This window comes from Globicephala melas, chromosome 10 (genome assembly GCF_963455315.2).
Source record: "Globicephala melas chromosome 10, mGloMel1.2, whole genome shotgun sequence".
NCBI classification, from domain to species: domain Eukaryota; kingdom Metazoa; phylum Chordata; class Mammalia; order Artiodactyla; family Delphinidae; genus Globicephala; species Globicephala melas.
In genome coordinates this window covers 1,798,539-1,819,382 of record NC_083323.1, presented here as the reverse complement: position 1 = coordinate 1,819,382, position 20,844 = coordinate 1,798,539, and the positions used below count along the sequence as shown (strand labels likewise).

The 20,844-nt window shown below is 58.6% G+C and overlaps 1 protein-coding gene across 1 annotated transcript in view; it reads left to right on the top strand.

Annotated features, from left to right (window-relative positions):
- Positions 1-3,831: 3,831 nt before the first annotated feature.
- TAFA5 (TAFA chemokine like family member 5) overlaps positions 3,832-20,844 on the top strand; it is a 193,979-nt gene continuing 176,966 nt past the window's right edge. The window contains exon 1 of the mRNA XM_030855597.2: positions 3,832-4,036. Coding sequence (XP_030711457.1) covers positions 3,925-4,036 — 112 coding nt within the window. The 5' untranslated portion in view covers positions 3,832-3,924. The remainder of the gene's footprint in view (positions 4,037-20,844) is intronic.

Sequence of the window (20,844 nt, the reverse complement as noted above, 5' to 3'; positions counted from 1 at the left end):
TGCCAGGGAGCCTGGCAGCCCATGACAGAGTGACAAATATGACATTCAGTATGGAGGAGAAAAAGCGAATGGGAAAACCACAACCAATATTCCTGTTTTCAAAAGCAGAGCGGGGAAAATGAGGCACGCTTATGTCGAAGACGAGCCAAGATTTCCTGTCCAGACTTGGAAGGAGTCGTGAGGACCCACCCTCACGAGCCACGCCTCCTCTACAGGGTCCGTCCATTCCTGCCTCCGTGGCCACCTGAGCCGTCCACGGTGCAGGGCGCCCCTCCCCGGGCCAGGTCTCAGCAGCCCTGTGACTATCCACTTGATGTGGGGTGAGACCCAAGGATTTCCTCGGGGTCGAACACTTCCATCCCTTGTTTCCTAGGCTTGAAGTGAAGGTGGTGGTGTGATTCTCTAATAAACTCACCCGAGTTTCAAAATTTAATGTTCTATCAGTTCTGGCTAGTAATCAAAACCAGCCACTCAACAACAACAAACTGTCACTGGGTAGTATGCTTGGATCCAGAGCTGGCTTTCTGTTGCCTAGCAACAGACTTCAGCGCTCTGCTCATCCCCATCCTGTTTCCATCTTGGTCCCTCACGGGGCCTCCAAGAACCACCAGTGTCTGTCCCTACTCCTGGGCTGCCTCCTGGCTGTGCCGTTGTGATCAGATCAGGATCGGCGGCCTCCGGTCAGGAGGCCCCAGCCTTGTCTCTTTTCCCACCACCTTACGCCTTCCGGCCTCACTGGGTGTCCAGCTCTCCGTGTCCCTGGATTCCGAGTCATGAGCACCAAGAACTCCATTATTCTTCCTCTCTCTGGTGAGAGTTTTCAGTACAGGGCATGAACTGGTCGATCCACTCCGACTTCCTAAAGTTTTCCACCTGACAAAGGTTCTTTGCTCGAGCAATCCTTAGTCAGGCTCCAGAACCTTCTCTAGGCCCTACTTCCTTGTAGGATCCACTTTTACCAAGAAGGCTGCTAAGTCTGTTTATTCAGAACCTGATCAGGCTCCTTACCCTCCCCCACTCCCCCAGGTGACCTCTGACCACCTGGCCTGCCTGCGGCAAGAATCCTGTTGGGTCGGCTTCGCCAGAAGCCCACCCCCCACCCTGATGTTTCCTGTTATTCATTTTCCATCCACTGACTCTCACCTGCTCCTTGGCCATAAATGTCCACTCACCCATGCGGCAGGCAGGGTTGAGCCCAGTCTGCTTCCCCCACTGCAAAATCCTTTCCCAGTGGTCCCCGTACACATCATGATGGCCCTGAATAGTCTGCCTTACCGTCTTCAACAAGCGCCACTGAATTTTCTTTTTTTTAATACATGTCAAACTCCTGACATTGCGGCCACAAAAATCTCCTGGCCTGAGTTTCAGGATGATGGAGACTGTTTCATTCAGCGTGTCCCCTCCTTCTGCTCAGACCACCCTCCCCAAACATCCACCATCACCATCTCCTGCATCCTTCGCAGGACAGCCCCGATCTATCCTTCCAAGTTCAACACAGACCACATCTCTCTATAGAACAGTGTTTGTCAAGCAAAGGAAATTACAGTGAGCAAAAATTATTGGGTGGGCAACCAGCACTTTAAGAAATGAATTAGGATAGAATCGAACGTATCAGAGAGTATTGAGGGTATAAGTATTGTTCTGTGAAACTTTCAAGTGTTTGTCTGCCTGTGTGTGTGTGTGTCTTAAGGATGGCACCAAAAATGTTTGAAAACCACTGGAAGCTTCCCTGGGACGCCCTTATGGAACCCCACAACCTGATTTGGGCCAACTCTCCTCTCCTCTGCCCCAGCGGGCTCTCTAACGGCCCTCCCCCCTTCACAGCACCCGCCACACTGCACTGTAGTGGCTGGTTTCCTAAAACAGCCACACATCTCCAGGGGACAGAAGGTGCATGCCTGGTCCACTTTCCCTCCTCCAGCACCTGGCATCTCGTAGGTGCTCAGTAAATTGACATTGAGTAAATGAATGCCCAGAACAATGCACAGGATGAAATGAAAGGTGTGACGTGTTTCCAAGGTACATCCTTTTAACAGGATGAAATCAAATGAATGAATTGTGAAGGCGATGCAGGCACCCAGGGCGGCTCCATGTACTCCGGTTGAGGCGCCCCTCCCTGAGCCAGAGGCAGAGGAGACAAGGGGTCCTGCCCTCTTGCCCGCCCACCCCCCCCAGGTCTCAGGGGTCCAGGTTCTGCAGCACCTCCCTGCCAGCCACGGGAGATGGGCAGCTGCAGCTGGGAAGACACTGAGACGGGAAGTCAGAGGACTGTAATTAAACAGGACCAGAAAATGTATGAAGAAAATCAGCCTGGATACAACCATATTGCAACACCAGCCCTGCCCGAGCCCCTGGCCAAGGCGCCCACGGAGCCGACCCCTGGGTCCAGACAGACCACCTGGCCTGCGTCTTCTGCTCTCTGCGCGCTCGCTTCCCCCACTGTGTGTGTGTGTGTGTGTGTGTGTGTGTGCGCGCGCGCGCACATGCATGTATGTTGTGTGTGTGTATATGCGGTGTGCACATGTGTGTGATGTGCACGTGTGCGTGCTCCTGGGAGAGCTGTCCCCTCACTCCCTCATGCCAGTCTCCCTGGTTCCTCAGGGGCCTCCCCAGCCAGGACTCAGGCAAAAGGAGGGACGTGAGTGAACTTCTTCCATCTCTGCTTCTCCCAGCTATTCAATCAGCGCTCAGGCCCTCTAGCGGCTCCTGAGAAAGGGTCCTCAGCTCCAACAGTACCTCATGGGTCCCCAGCTCCCCGTCCTCACGCAGAATCCGGAAGAACCCCTGAATTGGGAAGGATGCGTTTCTATGGCGTGTCCACGAGCCGGCAGGGAGGCAGTGCTCAGGCGGACGGTGTGTCTGGGCACCGCAGGGTCAGAGCCTCCCCGGGTAGCTGGACCATCTGGTCAGCACCTGGACTTGGGAGCTGTCTTGCCGAGGGGACAGGAGAGGGAGGAGTGGGGATGGGGAAAGTGACCTCAGAGGACGCACTTTCTCCATCCTCGGCATTAACACAGGAGACCAGTCCCGGGTGGGGAATTTAGAGACACAAGACTGGAGCCTTGTGAATGGTGCGCACGGAGACCGCTCACCGAGGCCAGGACAGTAGGCAGAGGTGGAGGCACTGCAGAGGGGCCGAGGACAGGGCTCCTGGGACGTGTGTCCTGGCCTGGCAGTGCCCGGCCTGGGGAAAGGAGCAGCCTTTCCTGGGTGCTCAGCTGACTCTGCGCGGGTCCAAGGCTGTGCTCTCCAGGGGTTTGAGGACGCCAACAAAAAACCCAGAACAGGGATGACAAGGCCCATCCGCGTAAAGGGTCCAAAGCCCCCTATACTTGGAATAAACTCTGGTAACCCCAGCCCAGGCAAGGTCTGGGACCCAGCGTTGTAGGCAGGGGCGGGGAAAGGATGTGGGCGCCACGGGCCTGCGGACCACACAGCCCCAGTACACAAACTTCACGCTGGCCGGCCCGTCCCCCCCGCGAGATGCCCAGGCCGCGGGCGCGCCGGGCCGTCTCTGTCGCCATCCAGAGGCGCGGTTCCGGCGCTTCGTCCGCTCGGCCGCCGCCGGCCTCCCCAGCCAGCACCTGGGCCCCCGCGGGGCCCCCGCGGCGCCGGGCACGCGCATCGGGGGCGCCCCTCGCATTGGTGGCCGGCGCGCCGATCCGGGGCGCGCAGCGACGCCCAGAGCGGCAGGGCCGGCGTCCCCGGGCTCGGCGGGCGCGGGCGCGCGCGGCGCGGGGCGGGCCGGCGCAGGGCGCTGTGGGCCGGAGCCCGGGCGCGGCGGCGGCGGCGGCGGCGGCGGCGGCGGCGGTGGTGGTGGAGGATGGCGCGCGCGGGCCCCGCACGTGGAGGCCGGCGCGGGGGCGCGGGCAGGGCCGGCTGCTGAGACGCGCTGCTGCCCCCCGCGCGGGCGCCGCGGCTTCAATGGCGCCATCGCCCAGGACCAGCAGCCGGCAAGATGCGACCGCTCTGCCCAGCATGTCCTCAACTTTTTGGGCGTTCATGATCCTGGCCAGCCTGCTCATCGCCTACTGCAGTGAGTACCGCGCGGCCCGGGTCCTCGGCCGGCCCTCCGGTCCCGGCCCCGGCGCCCGTTCCCCGTTCCCGGGCCGCGGCTCCGGCGGGGCGCCCCGCGGGCCGCCCGGAGTCCGTGAGGAGTTGCGAGCTCGGGGCGCGCCGTCCCCCGGGTCCCCGCCGGTCCTGCGCTGGGCCGGGAGGGCGAGGGGCCGGCACTTCGGAGGCCGGCGCCACCGCTGAGCCTCCCTCCTCCGACTCCGGGGCAGGGCCCGGGCACCAGGCCCCGGGTGGCGCGGCGCGTCCCTGCGCGGCGATGCCCGCGGCTGCCCGGCGTGCCGCCGCCACTCCCGGCCCAGGCCCGCGATCCGAGCCGAGCCGGCGGCTTCCCGGCCGAGCCGAGCCGCGCGCTCCGGAGGCGGCGGCAGGTCCGGGGCGGGCGGGCAGCGCTGCCTGGGCTGTCGGTGGAGCGCCTTGCCCTGAGCTTTCCTCTGGCGACACTCCGGCGGGGGACGCGGCGGCCGAGTCCGGAGCGGGGCGCCTGGGGCAGGAGCGGGGCTCGGGCTAGGTCGCGCGGCTGGAGCTTCTGCCTTCCCGGGAAGCAGGCTCGCCGGCGCTTTCCTAAAAAAGATAAGTGAGGGCTGGGGTGCCCGGAGAGGGCTCGCCGCTTCCACCGGCATTTCGCGAGTAGGGTCCGAGGACCCGAGCCGGTGAACCAGTGGGTCTGGCGCGGGGCCACGGGCTCGGGGCTGGGGTGGCGCGGGCTGGCGGGCGCCCGGGGCACAGGCTGGGGCTGGGGGACCGGGAGCAGGGTCGGGGTCTGCCTGGGTGTGTCGGGGGTGCTGCGCCCGGGGCACAGGCTGGGGGCTGGGGGAATGGAGGCTGGTGGGACGCTGGGCACAGCCTAGGGACTGCGGTGGGGGTGGATGGTCAATGCTCCGGACACGGGTTCGCGGCTGGTTGGATGGGTGGGGAGTGGTCAGCGTCCCGGGCACAGGCTCCGGGCCGGGATGGCGCGGGCAGGTGGGCTCCCCGGCCGACCGCCTGGCACAGGGTCCGGGTCCCTTCCTATCCCAGCGGGAGGAAAGGACGGGCGCTGAGGAACACCTGTCATGGAGAATTGCCATGGGCGATGGAAAAATATGGATTCTTTACAAAAAAAAAAAAAAAAAATTGAGAGAGAGAGAGGGAGAGAGAGAGAGAGGCCGGCGCGGAGCCTCGCTCCCCGCCACCACCTCGCATCCCTCAGCCACCTAGCTCCCAGCCCGAGCCTTCGCTCTCTCCAAAATGGGACCGCGGCGGGCCATGGAGACGCGGGGCGCGCGCGGTCGCGGAGTCCTGGGACAGCCCAGCCCCCCCTCATCCTCCCCGAATGGCGGGGGAAACCCGGTGCTCAGAGCAGGAGTCGTGCTGCTGGTCTCAGCCGGGTTGTGCATTTCGCTGCAGTTGCTGGCGACGCGTGGGGACGCGTGGGGAGGGGTCTCCGAGCGGGAAGGTTCCCCGTGGGGCCGCAAGCCCGACTGCCCAGACTGGCACCGCCATCCCGGCTGCACCCTGCCTGCCCCTCCGAATGCGTTCCTGCGCTGGCTGCCTGGAAGGGGGCTGTTCTGGGGGTTTGAGCGAGGTCTGTGCCCTCTCCCCAGCTCCTCGCGGCCATCTCGGGGCCCTGGGGCAGCGTTCCCAGGGTTCCAGAGAAGAGCCTCAGCCGGCTTCCTTGGCCATGGGGAACAGGTGAAAGGCAGGTGAACTCGGGGCTCACCCAGGAGGTGTCATTTAAATGCACTTCCTGGTGGCAGCACGGGAGGGGGGCTCATCCAGCAGTGTTTGGGAAGGGGGTTGTTGTGCCCCAAGTCCCCAGGCTGCTGTCCCTCCCCGGCTCTGGGGACAACATCGTTGGTGCCAAGGCGAGAACCCGGCAACAACAGGCTGGCTGGGGAGGCAGCCCTCCGGGTACAGAGAGGAGCAACTGCTAATTGTTGTTAAGTACATGACACCTCCGCCCTGCCCTGTGGCTTCAACACTTCCCACCCCAGGTGCGCCAGCCAGGGCCTTCCTTTCTCACCTTCTGTGTGCAGTCTCTGCTCACTCCACGCCCCCCCCCCCAGCACCTCCTGAACCTGAAGGGGGACCCGCTCTGTCTGTCCTGACACTCACACCTTTGCCAGACTGCTGCCTGCTCCAGGTGGCCTTCCGGGCCTGCCCGCTGCTCAGACACTTGGTGGAACCCGAGATCCCATTGGACACTCAGGCTGCTTTGCGGAGGCCTCCCTGGCATTCTGGAAACAGCTCTTCCACCAGGACGACGACATTTGGTAAAAAAAAAAAAAAAACATCTAATCCAGAATGGCGGAAATCATTAATAGCCGAAGCTTGGGTTAACCACATTTTTATGGTTGCTTCCACCTCCATGGAACGGAATAACTGACAATAAGATAACGTTTTTGGACACACCCCATTACACCAGAAAGGCACTTGGAGAAATTAAAACATTTCACTAATATACAAAGTAGACATATGCACTTGGAGGAATGAAAACACTAAAATGCAAACTAGACATAATAATAATCGATAGCTTGGAACATCAGCCCTAGAGAAAAAAGAACTTCTTTTTTTTAGAATTGATATAAAGCAAATAAAATGCAAATGGAACAGTCCCTGTGATTTCATTCTCTTTTCCAGTATATCTGGGATGAAGAAGAATAGTTATAGCACCCATGTCTGTAAATTGTTTCTGTTATCGGTAAGGATTTTTATTACCCAAAATGTTTTTGTGTTTTGGAGCAGATCTATTTGTGTCATTAGTTAGGGAGACTGGTAAGTGTCGTACAGGATTCAGTTACCCTGCCTGTTAACATTACCCTGCCACCGCCAACATTTCTCTGCAGCACAAAAGGTGTTCACTTTCTGGCGCCGCTAGAAGCAAACTGGAATCTTTCTCGGCGTCGTTTTGGGTTAGGGGTGTTCTCCTGTTCTTGGCCCCGTGAAAGCCCTCCCTTCCTTGCCGCCGCTGAGATTCATATTTAAGGAGATGGGCTCCACCCTCTGGCTGGAGAAAGACCTGCAGTCCACCAATTAAGTTAGTTGCTATAGTGACACAGCCTTGTCATTTTTCTCCTATTGGGGAACAATTGACAGGAGACACAGAAAGAGGAAGGGGGCCCTTGATGGCTTTCTTTAGAGATGCAGACTCCATCTCTGTGTACGTTCCCATTACAGCAGGGATGGACGCTTGGTAAAGACTTATCTTGGGGAGGTGATGAGCTCCGATGAGAAAATTGAAACTCTCCTTCACTCTGGTCTGGGGAAACCTCTGTTCTCATGGCTTGGAAAACGCTGAGTTAGATCGTCTTCCCCCTAGCGTATCTGGAGAGGAGAGTTCTGCCTGGACCTGGTTCTTGGATGGAGTGGGACAGCTCTGGCGAAACCATAGTGGTTTGCCTGTGTGCTGTGCTCAACCCCGAGACCCCGAAGATGCAGTCTGCTGTGCTGGCTTACAACATACTGGCTGTAATAAACCATGAGGGAGGTGGAGAGAATGATGAGCTAGTGGCGGCCTTAGGACGCTAAGCCGTGACTTGACACCGTGCACGGTGTTTATTTCGAAGTCCGAGAAGGCTGTGCGTTCACGTAGATTGCCCGTCTCCTCTTTGGACGGGCTTGGTGGACAGCTGCTCCTGGCATGTAAACGGTGGGTGGGAGGAAAGTCTTATATTTGAAAGTACCAGGGAGTAGGGTGCGAGAGGCAATGTGACTGTTTTCGACTTGTTTTTTTTTCAAATAAATGTCATCAAAATTGAATGGTAGCTTTAAGTTAAATCACATGCCATAGACCTCATGCAACTATGAGAAGAAATTACAAACAACTTCTGAATTGTTTTTTAATCCATTAGAATACTAAAGAAGTGCAGGCTTTCTGATGCTGCATTTTCCTTATAAATACAATTTATTGCATATTTAGGAGAGATCAGAATATGCCACTTTCCTGCTGTTCAAATTTGATTTCTGGGGTTTTCCAAGAGGTGAAATTGGAAATAGTGGAAACTGAATGAAGTGATGACATTCAGAAGTTTATTTCTCATCTTTTTTTTTTTTTCTCCTACTGTGTTTTTCATTTGATGAATTTCTGGCCGGAGAAGATGTGCTGTGTGTTTCTTTCAACAACATAAGGAGATAGGTTGCCTGTTTGTGGGATTTATATTGGTGGAACTCCACGCCCAGGGATCGGGGAGCTGGGGGAGGTTATGCCCCTGGAAGCCAGACAGACTGATTGGTGCCCCCCCCAGCCCCACACCCCTCCCCCCCCAGCCCAGACACCGCCAACAGGGGCCACGCCCTCCAGGACTCCCCTGGCAACTCACTGTTTGCAGCGAGGCCAGAGGATAGCGCCTCCCAAACGGGGGCTGTGTGCTATAACTCAGCTGGCCGGGTCTTCGGTACCAGGCGTCTGGGCTGAATTCCACCCTGGAATTTCTCGCTCAAGACCTGCCACTTGACATCCCCCGGGAGGAGATATGGAGATCAGCTTTTGTGGCATGAAGTATTTTCAGGTGACTTTTATGGGTGTGATTATGGGAAAATGTTATGATAATGTGGCACGAGAAATGGGAAGAAAAGCAAAACATTAACATCCCCATTTCTTTATATAGCTTCGCAGCTGCGCTGATTTACAAGGGCTCATTTTTGCATTAAAATGTGGTGCTCTGGAGTTAATGACCTCTACAGAACGCCACCTGTCACCCAGAGCCGTGGGTGCCCACTGAGCGTTGGGGAGGAGATGGGTTGACAAGGAGGATGTGGGTTAGGGTTCCTGCGTGACAGGGGATCAGTCGGATGCTGGTGGCAGAGGGGGCTGGCCGCTGGATCTGCTGGACTTTATTTGTTTGGGGGATTGTCACTGGCTGTCCTCTCAGGGGCCGGGGCTGGCACACGGGGCTGAGAGTGCCTGGTGGTGTCCCTTTCTGCAGGCAACCTTGCACGCCCTCCGTGAACCCCAGAGCCGAGCTCCGGCTGCCCGGGCTGCCCCGGGGCTCCCACGGCTTCTGCGGAAGCGTCCAGCAATGGCCTGCTCCTCCTTCCACGTCCCCCTCCCCACGGTTTCCGTATCTGGGCCCTGGCGTGGTGCTAACTGAAGCTCCCAGCAGGCAGCACGAGCCGGCGGCAGCTGGCGGCAGATCTGGGCAAGTCGCCCCGTCTCTCCTTCACCCTGCAGACGTGGTGGAGGGCTCCCGGAGGCTTTGTAACGTTTACTTATTTATTCCAATGGCTGGCAGGAGTCGAGTGTGGAATCACTTTTGTCTCCAACTAGGCCGGCGGGACTCCTCCGGCATCCCCTGGTCCTCGTGGCTCTCGGGAGGCCCAGCTCCAAGTTGGCGTGCCTGCGGCGTCCTCGGGAATGGTGGGTCTAGGCCCGGTGGGACAGTGGCTGCTTGGTGAGATGTCCCCTGGGGAAGAGCCCACTCATCTTCCGATGTTCCCGCCTCCCGGTCCTGGGCCCTGGTGTGTCACCTGCTGTGGAGTCGGCCTCCCCCGTGGAGGGGCTGGCCTCTGCGGGGTCCCACCTGGGGACCTGGCCCTCCTTCTAAGTGTGCTGGAGGCCAGAGCGGTGCAGAGCCGGCCCCTGGCGTCTGTGCCTCAGCTCGTTCGTGTGATGAGGAATTAGGAAGCCTGGGGACACAGAGATGGGCAAGACCGCTTGCGTCCCAGTGTGGGGGTGCTGGACGGTTAGCACAAAGCAAAGGCAATAGAGGACGGGGCCCCCAGCTGGGCCCGGCACCCTGTTCTGCTGGGGTCCTGGCTGCCTTCTCGCAGGTCACCGCCTGCCCCAAACTCTCGGCCCAGGGTCTGGCCCTGAATCCCCTTCCAGCCCTGGAGCCTCCTCTTGTCCTGCCTGGCGTTCGCCAGGGCCTCTGCATGGCAGGGCAGCCTCCAGCTCTGTGTCTGTGCCCAGCCTCCTGTGAGTCCTTCTCCAAAACACACCTAGCCATCCTCCATCCTGTCTTCCCCACCGTCACCCGAGTCCCTCCTGCATACATCAGCATCGTCCTTGGTGGCCCCTCTGCCTCCAGGCTGGCCGACGGGAGATCCCCACGCGTGGCTTCCCTTAGAACGGAGCCGGCACCAGTCCTCTCCTCCCCGTCTCGCCGCCTCCCCGCTCACGTCACTCAGGACCTCACTAAAGCCCGTCTTTCCTGCCCCGGTGGCCCTCTCCATCCTCTGTGCTGGCTGGCAGAGTTCGGCCCGGGGCCGGCACCCCAGGGCTCCCTTCATGGGAATGTGATGCGTGTGCCCGTTCTCTCCTGCATGCCCTGGTATTACTCACTTCGATACCCCACTGTCCGCGGGGTCCCTCGCACGGCAACTCCCCCACAGTTCTGCTGAATGCAGCGAGGGAACCCTGAGCTGGACTGGTCTCCAGAACATGCCCTGCCCCCAGTGGTGGAGAACTCCTCCTCCAGGAAGCCTCCCCTGAATGCACCGCTTCCTTTCCCTCTCCAGCGCTCTGTGTGTTCACCTGGATGCCGGCTGGCACGGCTCTGGGCCTTCGGGCAGTGACTGCCCCATTCTCTGAGAAAACACTCGTTGATCCTGGCGCCCTGGGCAGTGAGCTGTGCCCGGGGCGGGGCTGAAGGTCTGGACCATAAGGACTTGGGGTGCCCCGAAGGTCTGGGGGCAAGGCCTAAGGGCTAGGGGTGGGGCTGAGGGTCTGGGTGTGGCCAAAGGACTGGGGGCGGGGCCGGAGAGATGTCTTGTGAAAATTGAAGTTGTTGGATCCGGAGTATCAAATCTGGTTCTAACACCGTCTGATTGAAAAGGAGAAGAAAGAAAACTGTGTGGAATCTCGATGAAACGTTCACTGTTTTCAAAGCGTCCTTGGTGGGCCTTTCACACTGCCGGAGTGGAGCGCTCTCCAGACCCTCCCAGCAGCCTCGCCTCCTTTCCTTAGCTTCTACTCCATCCGTATTTTCCTTGAATACTTGCTTTCTCATGACATCCCTGGGGTTTCTTCCCCGGAGCACTGTGGACGTCGGGACCAGGTTGCTCTCCAGGGTGAGCTTCCCTCATGGTGGGGTGTTGGGCAACATCCCTGGCCACCACCCACTCGGTGCCAGTAGTCTCCACCCCCCCCCCGGGGTGATAACCAAGCCCTTGTTGTGTGTCCCCTGGGGGTAGAATCCCCCCCATCCCTGGGGCCTCTGACTTAGTTTGTGGGTCCGCAGTCCACAGGCTTGTTCTGGCATTTCCTGGTTTCGTTGAGTCGGGACTCTGGTCCTGGGGCCGAGTGCCAGCAGCATGACAACCTCATGACCACGTCTGTAGCTGAACAGCCAACACAGGGGTGGGAGGACATTCAGCCGGTCGCCTTCTCTGGCAGGTGCATCTCCCGAGTCGTGCCCAGACCGGCTGGGCTGTGGGAAAGGCTGTCTGCTGGGCGGGGACCGTGTCTCCCCACGCTTCTGTCTGCAGAGCTTGAAACCAGCCTCAGGGCTTGAGGTTGGTCTCAGATTCTTCTCCGCATCCTGACTTCTCCATAGCTCACATGTAACTTTATTGCTCATGGTGATCAAGCCATTTAGAGGCAATAAAACATTCCTGACCCAACGGGGACAGGGTAGCCCGCCCACTACCTGTCCGTCATCTACCCACTGGCTTGACGATGCTCACCTTTTCAAGAGGCATGATTTTGGAGATTTCTGTCTAGAGCCCATTGGAACAAATTCATGAACGCCATTCCCTCCAAAAGTTCTGCTGCCCTTGGTGGGACCGTGGCTGCCTGGAAGCCGCCTTTACTCAGTTCTTTTTGGGGGACGCCAGAGCCTGCTGCCTGTATCCCTGACGGGGCTGCGCCAGGCTCTTTCTGTTCCGGCCTGTGCCCGCCAGCCTTGTCACTGGGCCCTGGCTGGGCCCTAGGAGCCCCTGCACGGGGATGGTGCCCGGGGTCAGCCGGCCTGTGCTGGCAGGGGGAGCATGCAGACCCCCTATGCCTCAGGATGTGCCCCTGCCCACCCCCCTCCCCAACAGGCAGCGTGTTCTAGTCCCTGGGCAGCCTGTTGCCGCCTTCCTTCGGGAGCCCTACCCCATCGCCTTCCTCATGCCATCTGTGACCGTGGGGCGGCAGGGATGTGCTGCTGTGTACGTGGGTGCAGCTCGTGAAGATGCACATCCCACCGTATCAGGCAGCACTCCTGCACACGCACGCACGCACACACGCACGCTTGTGCGGGTCTCCCCGCAGCCCCCAGCCCCGGCCTGCATGTTGCTTTTCAGTCTCAGACTCGCGTGTCATGAGCCAAAGCCACTGACGGCCCCGCCAGAGTCCTAGTCCCGGGAGACCCCAGATGGGGAGCCCAGGGCAGCACGGGGATGGGGTGGCTGGGGACTTGATTATCCCTAGAGCTTTTCCTCACCGGTTCCTTTTTAACCAGAGAAGTGGGATGCACAGGTGTGGCCTGGCAGCTTCCCCGGAGGTTACAGGCCTGGGGACCACGCACTGGAGAGCAGGAGCGGACAGCGCTCCGGGCTCCCCTCCCTGTGCCGGCTGCTTCCACTTCCCCGGCCCTTCATGCCGTGTCCCTGGTTTTGTGCACGCACGTGTGTACACACGCCACAGACACGCATCCCTTCTGATTTGGGGCCTCTGTCTCTGCACCAGAGGGTGATAGCGCTAATGGTCTTTCCAGGCCCCAGACGCCACGAGGATCAGAAGGGAGTGAGTCTGGTACTTTGCAGGGATCCGACCTGCGATCCCAGGACCCGCCCATCCCAGGGTGACAGAGGGCAGCGTCCGCTCGCCCGGACTTGGGATCCTTGGGCTGAAAGACCAGTGAGACTTCGCTGTAGTTCACACAAGGAAGTTGCAATATCGCTGGACAGACACCTCGAGTGCGCTTGCAAAGAGGGTGTGGGTTGCTCGGGCCGCCTGGTGCCCGGTGGGCTGGGCCTGATGACCAGGTGTCCCTGAGCACAGGGAGCGTGCGGCCTCGTCCGCGGGGTGGGGGGCCCTCCATGCAGAGCAGGGACTGCGGAAGGTTTGCTGCTGTGCCCGCTTCCACCGCGGCTGAGCCGGAGAGCAAACCTATCAGGACACTCCCTGACACCGAGCGGGCCTGCAAGGACCTTGCCGGTTGAGCAGTGAGTCCCTGGGACCCGGCTGGCAGTGAACTCGGGGGCTGGGTTCCGCCTCCCGTGGTCCCTCCCCAGGCTGACATCCTCCCACATCCCGGAGCCACCTGCCACGGCACCTCAGGGCGCCCACGGCAGACAGGGCTGGGGGAGGTCAGCGGGTGGGCAGGTGGTGGGTGTGCCGGTCGCCCCGCGCGGGGTGAGGGTGGAGGACAGCTGGGGACTCACACTTGGGGTCCTGGCAGGGGAACAGCCCGGAAGGGCCAGCCTCGCCTTCCCCGCCCACGGGCTTCCTAAGGCCCCTTCTTTTGGTGCCACATTCCCTCTGACCTCCTCCCCGACGCCTGGGGCGCCCCCGGCTCCAGAGCTCCCAGGACTCAGCCCTACCCTCATTGGCAGCCCCTTGGCCACAGCCTGTCCTTGCACCCACCCTCCGGACGTTCAGAGCGACCGTGAACTCTCGAGACCACACTGTTGAAACAGAGTCACAGATGTGGACAGCAAACTTACGGTTACCAAAGGGGTCGGGGGGAGGGTAAACTGGGAGATTGGGACACTGACATACACACACTGCCATACATAAAGCAGGTAGCTAATAAGGCCCTGCTGTAGGGCACAGGGAGCTCCACTCAGTACTCTGTAATGGCCTGTATGGGAACAGAGTCGGAAACGGAGGGGATAGATGGGTACGCATGACGCATCCACTTTGCCATGTGTACAGCCCTGTACAGCAGCTCTGCTTCAACAGAGACTAGAAAAGAAAGACCCCGCCTCCCCCCCCCCCCCCGCCAGCCGCCTCAAGCCCACAGCCCCTGCCTGGTTTGCTCGGCCTCCATCCTGGGGCCGCCCCCCGCCCCCCCGCAGGACAGGCTCACGTTCTGCATATGGGGAGCTGCTGGGGAGGAAACGCACGGATTGATCCGAGGGGCGTCCTTGCCCGGGGCCTGCCTCCTGCCCCAGCCGTGGGTTCCCCCTGGCCTGTTCGCCTGCGCTCAGATCCTCCTCCCTGGCTGCCAGGTCCAGCAGCTGAGTGTGCTCAGGAGATGCTCTGGCCGAACACCCCTGTGGTCCAGACTCATCTCTCCAGAGAAGGGGGTGCCTGGGGTGCCCAGGGCGGGGCCGGGCAGGGGGAGACAGCCGCCCCTCGGAGGGCTGAACTCTGCTGACCTCGCCGTTCTGACCCCGCGAATCCTCCCGGGGATCCGGGGCTGTGGCTGGAGAGAGGGGATGGATACACCTCACGGGCGCACGTAAACACTCGCCGCATGAAGGAGGCCCTCTGCCTCTGACCCGGGCTCACAGGCCCTGACAGTTCTAGCAGGGCGGCCAGCGGAGCCTGACGGGCCGCCGGGCCCGCGCACTGTGAGTGGTGTCCGCAGGTGGGAGGATGTCGTGGGCCTGGATGGGGACAGAGCCGGGGGCCCTGCGAGGGTCTCCTTTCTCCCCCGGGAGGCCCAGGCATGAGCTGGAGGAGGGCTGGGCAGGGTGTGTGTGCCCCCGGGTCTGGGGATGTGGACTCACCGCAGACCCTTGCTGTCGTGGTCACAGTCGTGCTGGGTCCACAGCATGGGCCTCTCCAGGGCAGGGCCCCAAGCACAGCACCCCTGCTTTACTGATGGCTCCGGAATGGTTTTCCAAAAGGACAGACAGAATCTCCCTGCAGAGATGGGAGCGGGGTAGCCAGGGCCCTGAACTCTTCAGGACACTCCCTTCCCCAAGTCGTCCCCACCTGCCTTGTCTTGGTGTCTTGAATGTCCAGCGAGAGGGGCTGATTAATACAGCCGGGCAGGCTCTCCCGGTGCCCTTGCTGACGACCTGTGATGGGCCGCTTTCTCCTAAGTTCTATTCGGAGGGTTTCCCCTGATGTTTAGGAAGGTCAGTACCAACATTGCGAACGTCTCTGAGCTTACGTACTTGTTACTAAAATCCAACGATGATGCGGTGACGGCGGAGTCTTCCTGGCCTGCTTGACCGGACCGTGAACAAGTCGGCTGGAGCCGGGCTAGGCCGTGGTCTCCTGCTGTCAGGTACCTGGGTGACATCGGGGGGCAGGGCGTTGCTAGTTTTCCAAGACCTGCCTCGCATCTGATTTTAACTGAGCATTGAGGAAGGCAGTTTTAAAGCACACCCGTTGCCTGAAGCCTTGTGGTTCGGGGAGGGGTATCCGGACAGTTCTCTGGAGGGCTTTCCTATCAGGAAGTCGCACGGTTAAAATGCTAGTGCCTCCACGCCGCCCTGAATGCCACTGGATGCAGGGGAGAGGCCTCTCTGGCTCTGTTTCTAAATTATGCTTCTCCATAGCAGCTCCATTACCTAATAGCACTTCCCCGGGCATCTCTGAATGCCATTAATGGGTTGATAGGACTCGTTGCTAATCAATTGATGCTAATTTATGGTCCTCGCTGCAGTGGCTGAAGGAGGCCAGCCACGGAGCCACGCTGGGTCTTCCGTGCATTTCCCTGTGTCTCTTTCGTGTCTCTTTTCTTCCCTGGCTCGCGTTAGGCTCTGTGGCCGTAGGAGTGAACCCTGCAGGGAGGCAGAGCCTGGCTGTCTGGGCTGTGTTTCGGAGGACCTATCACATGCATGTCTGCAAAAGCTGGAGAGGACAGGCCTCTGCTCCCTCAGCGCGGGAGGGCAGGGGCGGCGTCTAGGGAGACGGTCACCTTGAGATGACCGCGGGGGTGGCGTGTGTTTCCAGAGCTCACTGGGTTCTGGAAACACGCGTCTGAGTCGGGCCAGCTCTGTCGGGAGCCACCGCATTGTGACCCCCGGAGACCTTTGCTCTGGCGTCCTGGTCGGCCCAGACAACATGCATTCCACACATTAAAAATGGTCAGGACCCAGACCTGGGAGCAGGTGTGTGTTAATGAACTTGGGGAGGTTTCTGAACCCCACCACAGTGAGACGTGAGCTCTCAAGCTAAGAAAATAGCAAAACTTCTCACCGTCAGCATCTGGGACATTGGACGTGGGCACTAAGGACTTCTGAAACCTTCTGACAGGCTTAGGCCTTGTGAGACACAGGCCACTGTCACGTGGCAACCCACGTGCTTCTTTACAAGAACTTTGATTTAGTCAAAATCAGTGTTCCGTGGTCAACAGAAATGCATTTGCTGAGTGTGGTCAGAGTTCAGGGTGTTTTAGCTCCGTCTTCATCTTAAGGTTCCAGCGTGAAAAAGGAACAGATTTTCAAGACAGGAGCAGCAGAAGCCCACGTGGTACAGCCGGGTGGCCGACGGCCACCTCCAGCTCCTAAGCCCCGTGCGTGTGGGGAGGGCGCAGACGGCTTCATTGGACGCTGTCGTCATGGAGATTTTGCAAGATGCTCCAGTCACCCCCACTGTCTCAGGTGGTCAGGAGGTTTCTGTCTGTTAGACCCTGGGAAGTGTGCAGGGTACCCAGAGGCCTCTGTCCACTCAGCATGTCAGCCCCACCCACTGTGACCTGGAGGATGTGGGGCGGTGAGCCTGCTGGAGGGGCCAGGACCCTTGGGGCCTGGGACCTTCCTCCCAGTGTCACGCCAGACCTGGGTTTGCCCCCTCCAACCTGATACCCGGTTTGCTCAAGCTCTGTTCTTGGGGCCAGCAGTGGGGTGGGACGCTTCTGAGAAACAGGGGAGCCGATTCCGTGCCATGGAGCAGACGTGACACGTACTGGAGTGTCCCTAGTGGGAGTCCGCGGGGCCTGGAAAGTTCCCTGGGGCGGGCCAGGCCACCTGTGACTGCGGACACTCCACACAGCCTTGCCCACTGCCGGAGCCAGGCGGGATGCCGCTTTGGCTTTGAGTGCCCAGAGCCTTTGCCAGCCAGGTTCCCATCAGGGCGGCCGAAGCCTTAGCACATCCTCTCCAGGGACTCAGGTGGACGCCGTGTGGGAGGGTCAGGAGCCAGCCCAGGCCCTGGAGGGCTTTGTGGCCTTGGACTCAGGGCCCTCCAGGCCAGCGTTTGCTGAGCGTGGCCACACGTGGGAGGGCCCAGGCCTCGTTCCTGTGACCTGTGCACGCCTGGAAGTTGGGGACGTCTCCATTCACTGGAGCTCCCCCGGAAGTGGGGGGCTGTGGGCCTGCCAGCTCCACGCCGTGTGGCCCTGCATTCACCCAGGGATGGGAGCCCCTCTGGGGCAGGACCTGGGCCTCCCATTGTCAGCTTGGTCCCGTCGGCTGGATCAGGGCCTGCGAAGGGCAGGTGCCGCGGATGAGTTAACCCAGGATTACTGCTGCTGTCAGCCGTTTACACACGTGTGTGGAAAAGGCTCTGATGCTGATTCGGCTGACAGGGTGGGGTGGGTATGGGGTGACCTGCCCATTCGACCCTGACTTGGAAGACTACCTCCGGCAAGTGTTTTCACCTGGGTGGCGGAAGGGCCTTTAGCAACTTTCGAACCCACTGAAGTTCCAAAAGGAGACAGGTCGTCCAGGCCACGGGTCCTTGTGGCCAGCGCCTTGTTTTCCTGCCCAACTACAACCCAGACGAGGGCCTTGTTTGCCCCAGGAGTCTCCCCTCTGGGGCACCTCTCGCTCCTGTCCACCACGAGTCCCCACGTCGTTCTGGAATCCTGCCTCCAGGGTCCCGATTGAAGCCCCCATATTCCCCAGCCCTGGTAGACGCCCCGTCTCGGGGCTTTGGTGACCACGGCTGGATCTGCTGCCCAGACAGACATGTGCTGTCACCCCAGGGCTCGTCCATGCAGTGGTGCTTCCCTGTCCACGCGGGCCATCCTTGGAGAGGTGGGCGCTGGCCCTGCTATGTCACTCAGCTGCAGTCCTGGTGGATGGGCATCCTGCCAGGCGCCCAGCAAACCATGTCCACTTGCTCCTAGATCTTCACGGCAACCCTCCCAGCTCAGTGTTTGTTTTCTTTTCATTGTAGAGGGAAGTGAGGCTCAGGGAAGGCAGGGGACGCGCGCAGGGTTCCTGGTGGGAGAGGTGGAAACAAAGCCAGGCTGTCTTCTGGGGCCCCAGCCTGGTCCTGAGGGGTTTGGGAGGCTTGGAGAGGAGACCCGTGATGGGCCTTGCAGCCAGCCTTAGGGGCAGCAGGGGATGGTCCAGACACCATGCCAAGAGGGGCAGGTGGGTCTTGGACTTCAGGGCCTGGACAAGTTGTGGGAGCCTACTGGTGATGTATCTGCTGTTTCCAAGTTAAGTTGCAATCGCAACTTTAAAAAGAGAAGGGAGAGAAAGAGGGGATGGGGGAGGGAAGGAGGAGAGGAGGAGGGGAGAGGGAAGGAGGCGGAAGGGAAGGAGGGGACGGGGGAGAGAAAGAGGTACAGCCACAGGGTGGGGCTCCCGAATGGATCTCAGAGGCCACCGCAGGGGTCCCTTCAGCTGGCAGGGTGCGGCCAGGGGTCTGCACTGGGGAGACTTCGGGTGCTTGGGTGCCTTCCATACCCCACCCCACCCAAGCCTCCTTGTGAGCGCTCTGGGCAGGGCAGGCGTGGACACTGTCCCCCACTGTGGGCGTGTCTGCCTGCAGGTGGGACACAACATTATTTGCCTTTGGGATTGAACCAGTTGCATCCGGAGTGCTCCCGTGCTCAGGAACCCACACAAAAGCCTGTAGCCCTCCCAGAGAGGACATTTCTTTTTTTTTTTTAAGTTTTGTTTCAGTGACTTATTCTTTTTTCTAATCTTGTTTTTTTTTGACTGCATTGGGTCTTCATTGCTGCATGCTGGCTTTCTCCAGTTGCAGCGAACGAGCTGGGGCTGCTCTTCGTTGTGGTGCACGGGCTTCTCATTGCGGTGGCTTCTCTTGCTGCGGAGCGCAGGCTCTAAGCCCGTGGGCTTCAGCAGTTGTGGTTTGTGGGCCCTAGAGCGCAGGCTCAGTAGTTGTGGTGTACGGGCTTAGTTGCTCCGCGGCATGTGGGATCTTCCCGGACCAGGGCTCAAACCCATGTCCCCTTCATTGGCAGGTGGATTCTTAACCACTGTGCCACCAGGGGAGTCCCCGAGAGGACATTTCTTGAACCACTGCTGGGTGCCAGTCAGGTGCCAGGCACTTCTCGTACTTTGTGGCATTGAGTCTTCTCAGCAGGAGACGGGATATATGATTCCCTTTTTATAGAAGAAGAAACTGAGGGTCTCAGAGGCCCACAGTGTCTCCCTGTCTTCCCCAAGTGTGATGAGCTAGGATTTGAACATGGCTGCTGGCCTCTTCAGCTCTGGATCTTGCCATTAACCTTGTGAAACACCTACTGCCCCCTGGGGGTGTGGAATCGCGTGGTCACCATCTGGCCGACCAGGGCTGTGACACGCAGAGCACTGCCTGCAGGCTATGGTGATGTCTGTCTGGGGACTGAGGAAGAATGTCTACCCAAAGGCATCCGGACAGCCTTGGCAGTTGGCACTATGTCTACAGAAACGTCATCCTAAGCACACCCAGTGCAGACCATTGCCACCGCCCGTGGGTCAGGGTCTGTGAGACCACTGTCTGATTCAGAAGAGCTGTGACAGTCTCGGGGATGGTTTGTTAGACTGAAAGGAGATTAAATTGGCAAAAGGGAAAGGTTCACGGAGACACAGTCTCCAGGAGACACCAGGCATGAGCTCCAGGCCCCAGGGGGTGGCACAGATGGTACTTAGTTCCCCAGTGAGGACGTGTGACAGCCTGTGGAGTGTCACCAAGCAGGGGCACGCCCCTGAGCCCTGGGGCCCAAGGTGGCTATTGGGGGTCCCTTGGTGGGTAGGCTCCAGTCCCCTAGACCCAAACCAGGAAGAAATAGAAAATAGGAACTGACCAATTGCCAGTAATAAAGTTGAATCAGTAATTTTAAAACTTGCAACAAACAAAAGTCCAGGACCAGATGGCTCCACAGGTAAATTCTACGAAACATTTAGAGAAGAGTTAACACCTATCCTTCTGAAGCTATTCCAGAAATTTTCAGAGGAAGGAACACTTTCCGAACTCATTCTGTGAGGCCAGCGCCACCCTGATACCAAAACCAGACAAAGATATCACACAAAAAAGAGAAAATTACAGGTCAACATGATGAACATATTTGCAGAAATCCTCAACAAAATACTAGCAAACCGACTCCAACAATACAATAAAAGGATCCTACACCACTGTCAAGTGGGATTTATTCCAGGGGTGCAAACATTTTTCAATATCTGCAAATCGATCGATGTGATACACCACATTAACAAATTGAATAAATAAAAACCATATGGTCATCTCAATGGATGCAGAAAAAGCTTTTGATAAAATTTAACATCTATTTATGATAAAAACTCTCCAGAAAGCAGGCTTAGAGGGAACTTACCTCAACATAATAAAGGCCATAAGTGACAAACCCACAGCCAAAATCATACTCAATGGTGAAAAGCTGAAAGCATTTCCTCTAAGATCAGGCATGAGACAAGGATGCCCACACTCACCACTTTTATTCAACATAGTTTTGGAGGTCCTAGCCACAGCAATCAGAGAAGAAAAAGAAATAAAAGGAATCCAACTTGGAAAAGAAGTTAAACTGTCACTGTTTGCAGATGACACAATACTATACATAGAAAATCCTAAAGATGCTACCAGAAAATGACTAGAGCTCATCAATGAATTTGGTAAAGTTGCAGGTTACAAAATTAATATACAGAAATCTGTTGCATTTCTATACACTAACAATGAAGTATCAGAAAAAGAAATTAAGGAAGCAGTCCCATTTACCATTGAACCAAAAAGAATAAAATACCTAGGAATAAACCTACCTAAGGAGGCAAAAG